This window comes from Oryzias melastigma, linkage group LG17, assembly GCF_002922805.2.
Source record: "Oryzias melastigma strain HK-1 linkage group LG17, ASM292280v2, whole genome shotgun sequence".
Classification (NCBI taxonomy): domain Eukaryota; kingdom Metazoa; phylum Chordata; class Actinopteri; order Beloniformes; family Adrianichthyidae; genus Oryzias; species Oryzias melastigma.
Genome location: NC_050528.1, coordinates 13,862,962 through 13,867,597, shown reverse-complemented (window position 1 = coordinate 13,867,597; position 4,636 = coordinate 13,862,962). Strand labels below are relative to the sequence as shown.

General features: G+C 43.8%; 1 protein-coding gene across 1 annotated transcript; it reads right to left on the bottom strand.

The window, feature by feature from the left end:
• Positions 1–1,130: 1,130 nt before the first annotated feature.
• Positions 1,131–1,910, bottom strand: LOC112144376 (the record flags this gene model as incomplete). Its single annotated transcript, XM_024268897.2, is given in 1 exon segment — positions 1,131–1,910. A coding segment is annotated over 1 exon segment (766 nt), but the record flags the coding sequence as incomplete, so codon positions are not given.
• Between the last annotated feature and the right edge of the window lie 2,726 nt (positions 1,911–4,636).

Below are 4,636 nucleotides of genomic sequence, written 5' to 3'. Positions count from 1 at the left end.
CTGAATGAAACCGGTATGTTACACGTGATTTTGTAGCAGTAATCAATGTCATGTCTGTCATCAGTTTCATTTCCAATCAGGGTCTTAGTCATTGTACAGTCAGTGTACCTGTCTGGCTTCCTCCTTTCTCTGGTCAGATAACGCTGAGGTTCTGACTCGTACTTCCCTTCCACTGGATGTTCTGGGGAAGAAGAAACTTCTGACTGTTCCCGTTCATGAGGTCGTTCCTCCATTTTAAGGTAAATAAACAATGTAAGCTGGACTGTTTTTATCGTAACCGAGAAAAATCCCCTTTTCACTCCTCGGGTCAAGTTTTCTTTTGTCTTGTTTGTACACAAAACACTCTGCACCAAATTTCTGCATCCTGGACAGGTTGGGTCGTCTACCTGTCAAAGCTTCGATTGGTGTCATCTTTAATCGTTTATTGAAACACCTATTTCGGATTACAGCAGCAGTCTGGACTGCGTACGTCCACAGCTGTTTGGGTAGACTACTTTCAATCAGCATGCAACGAGCCATATCAAAAAGTGTACGCCAGTTTCGCTCAGCAGTGCCATTTTGGTGTGGTGAGTAAGGTGCTGACGTTTCATGTCGGATGCGATGTTTACGTAGAAAGTTCTGGAAAGCTCCTCCACTAAACTCAGTGCCGTTATCGGATCTGATACATTTCACGTGCCCGTGGGGTGCAATGTCAGCCAAAAACTTTTCTGTTGCTTTAAAAGTGTCATTTTTACCTTTTATGAAATACACAAAAATTGCACTGGAAAAGTAATCAGTGAATGAAACTGCATATCTGTGGCCGTCTCTGGACTCAGGATGCAGTGGTCCAGCCAAATCAGTATGAACCAACTCTATAGGTCATTTGGCTCTCAAGTCAGGATCTCTGTTCCTAGTTTGATATAATTTACCCTCAGTGCACACTTCACAAAACGGAAGTTTTGTGGTTGAACCCTTAATTTTCATTCCATTAACAACATTCTGCAACTCTTGAATATCTGGATAATTGCAATGTCCCAGAATTTCATGCCACATCTGCATATCAAAACATGCCTTACATTGATCATCAGAAATGTCATCACTTGTGTGTAAATAATATAGTCTATTGTGCACATAAATATTAAACTTCGTACCGTCTCTGTGGATCAACACGTCCTTCCTGTTTTTGAAGATCACCGTCGCTCCATTGGCTGTAGCTGCTTTCACAGAGAAAATGTCTTGTGGATAGGATGGGATGTACAAAGCTTCTTTCAGTAAAGCTTTGACGCGTCTTCCCCCGCTGTCAATCAGCCAGACTTCCGCGTCACCTCGACGTTCAGCCACTCCTTTGCTCTTCATGCCGTCAGCCAGCTCCACGCAGTGTGACCCGGCTTGAAAACGTTCATCAAAGCGTCTGAACTTTCGGAGATCGGTGATGAAATGCGAAGTTGCTCCGCAGTCGACCATCAAGCCCCTCGGGTTGATGCCCGTTCCTTCGCTCACTTGGAAAGCAAACTCTTTATCCTGGCTCTCCGTCTCACCGCAGGCTTTGCGTGCGTCGTCCCACTCTCTGCGCTGTCTGCGTCGACAGGTGTCGTCCCGTTGCGTGTTGCTCCTGCACGAACTGCACCACAGCTTGCGGCGGCAGGTTCTGGCTAGATGTCCTCTCAGGCCGCATCTGAAGCACATCAGGTCCGTCGTCGTCCTCTCTGCTCCTCGCTCATCTGCGTTTGCAGGTCTTCCTCTCTGGTGCGCGCGGACCTTCATCACATCGTCACCTGCTGCTGCGGCGCGCATCTTTTCAGTGTCCTCATAACTCCGCAGTTTTGTCTTGAATTCAGCAAAAGTCATGGTTTCATCTCGCTGAGTAACATGGATAGCGAAGGGTTGAAATGTTTCAGGTAGCCCCTTCAAAACCATTGCTACCAGCAGGCCATCACTGAGAGTTTCACCGGCGTTTCTTAAGGCCGTGATTGCAGTCTCAGCTCGGATTATATATTCCGTCACACTTTCATTCTCTGTCTTTTTGAGTGACGTTAGTTCAGTATAAAGACTGATAATACGAGGCTTTCCTTTGTTCTGGTAATAGTCTCTCAGGATCTGTAGCGCCTTGCGTCCATCATTAGCTGCTTCGCGCATCACCAGCGACAGACTCTTGTCATCCAGAAACTGGATCAGCTCAGCGTATGCCTCTGCATTTTTCACTGAATCTTCATCATCCTCATCGGTATCAGGTGGACTCACAATAGTGTCTCTTAAGCCTTGTAGTCGAAGATGGCCCATAAACTTTGTCTCCCAGAGTTCATAGTTTTTCTCATCTCCATCAAACAGTAGTCGTGACCAGCGGCTTGTATCAGCTGTGCGTCTGCTCATGGTGCCAGCGTCCTCACACACAGTGAAAAACTTTCAGTAGTCGCAGGCTTCTCCTGGGCCCATAACCTGTTGGCGGGTTCTTAATGTCACAACGGCATTGCATGGAACCTGGACTACTGAGCACCGCATTAAAGTTCTCAATTTCACCGATGAAATCACTCTCAAACAATTCTCTGATTCCACTCTTAGCCACAGTCACAGCTGAGAGGGTGATTGCCATATTTATTAAGACACACCCACATCAAGAAACTCATCATCGCCAAACAGGAAATAAGAACTGATTTCAAAATAAAAGACACAAAAATACAGGAAGTAACTGGTGTTTGGGATTACATTCCAACAGCGCTGTAACTGCTGTTGCAGTTACATTCTGATGACTTGGGCAGCAGTCTGTCCCGACGCGTGCTTCAGAAAAAAACAGTCGCTGTTCTTCCCTTTATATACAATTTATTTTCTTACACTTTCTTAAAGAAGGACAAAGTACAAAAATCAAACCATAAAAATATATTTTGAAGCAAAAAAAGATTTAAAAAAAAGTTGCACTAAACACGAATATAACGCTATAAGACACTCTAAGATTATTGTGGTGCCGTGCTTCCTTAGTTCTAAATCCAGCTAAAGTCCAATAAAGATACGGCAGCTCTCAAAATGCATCTTAACCAATAAGCGACCAGATCGACCACATGACCAAGGTATGACAGGTGCATGTATGAATGAAATATAATTTCAGCCGAATGGCTCCAACAAGTGATATATAGGCCCAAAGCGCTTTACAGTCACAGACCCATTCAGACACTGATGGTGGTTTTGTTCCCAAAGACTGGCGCTAACCTTCCAGGACAGATAATGTGGGGTTCAGTGTCCCAAGGACACTTTGACACATTGACACATGGGTGGGCAAGGCAGGAATCAAACCTGCAATCTTCCGATCAGGAATCAACTACCCTACCGCTGGACCACAGCCACCTAACTGCTGGATTCTTTCTGTGTGCATGATCACCTTATACATTTGTGGGTTTTCTCTGAGCCATCTGACTTCCTTTCACAGTCCAGAAACATGTTTCATAGGTTAATTGGTGGATCTAGATTACACTTAGGTCTGACAGTGAGTGTGATTGTGTGGCCCTTCACTAAACAGCAGCTGGGTTAGGATCTACCAAAATCCTGACCCCCAAAAGACATTAACTGAGTTTCCAAGATAATCAGTTCAGTCAGTTTGTGAATGATCCACTTTAACTTTATTGATCTTCAGTTTACATCCACTCTGGGTATTCTCAGCTTTTATGTCTTTAAATGAGAATAAACTGTAACTGTTATTTTCTCCATGAATCATAACACCTCGCCCACCCTGTTTTCTAAACCTAACCATCACCTCCCCACGTCTAAACCTAAGTTCTCCCTCCCCATATTTTTTGCCCCCTTAAAGGGGGCCCTCCATGAAAATTCTACTTTTTGAGGTTTTAAATGCAGTTTACTTTTCATTCCTCACTATAAAGAACCCCAAAGCGGTATTTTGATCCGTTCATGCATTTAAGAGTAATTTCTGAACTGAGAGCAGCAAAGGACTGTGGGAGTCACGGTACTTTCACACCAAACGCGATTCAGACACCACGGAAGCAGCTGTCATCCAGACACACCCCTAGAGAGAGATAGAAGGCCTGGTGGCGAGAAAATCTTTAAATGATTTAGTTTTTTGTAGATTTCCGATGAATTTCAATATGCCTCTACCCCATAGTATGAATTTTATTATGTTTATAATAATTTTCAACATCTGTCCGCAGACAAATGAATAATATAGCCGCTGGGTTAATTTAATGTCCACTGGCCCAAATAAATAAATAAAATTCGAATTAAAGTTAACTTTTAAATGCAAAAATAACACATAAAACCACAGATTATTTGAAATCTTGCTTATTTTCTCATCAGTGATTCACTATTTTTTCAGAAAGAATTACAAAATGTGCAGATTTCCTTCATTTAGCGCCAGTCATTTCTGATCTGAATTACATCAAAGTACAAGACCTGCCAGGACACCGTTTCCCACAATGTATTGTTTTGTAGTCAAGGTAGTTTGCAGGCAGCGCCCTGCCAGATTTCCAGCTGCACCCGCCTGGGTATAGGCGCCTTGCACCCGCCTCTTTGTTGCAATATCTTTATGATGATTGACAAGTGATGTCTGAGTCCAAACTGGACTCAGATTGCCTGGATTGCGGTGAACTGGACAGCCCGGTCAATGTCCTGCCTCCAGAGTCATATACCTCACTGTGATTGGTTTGTTCAGCTTTGA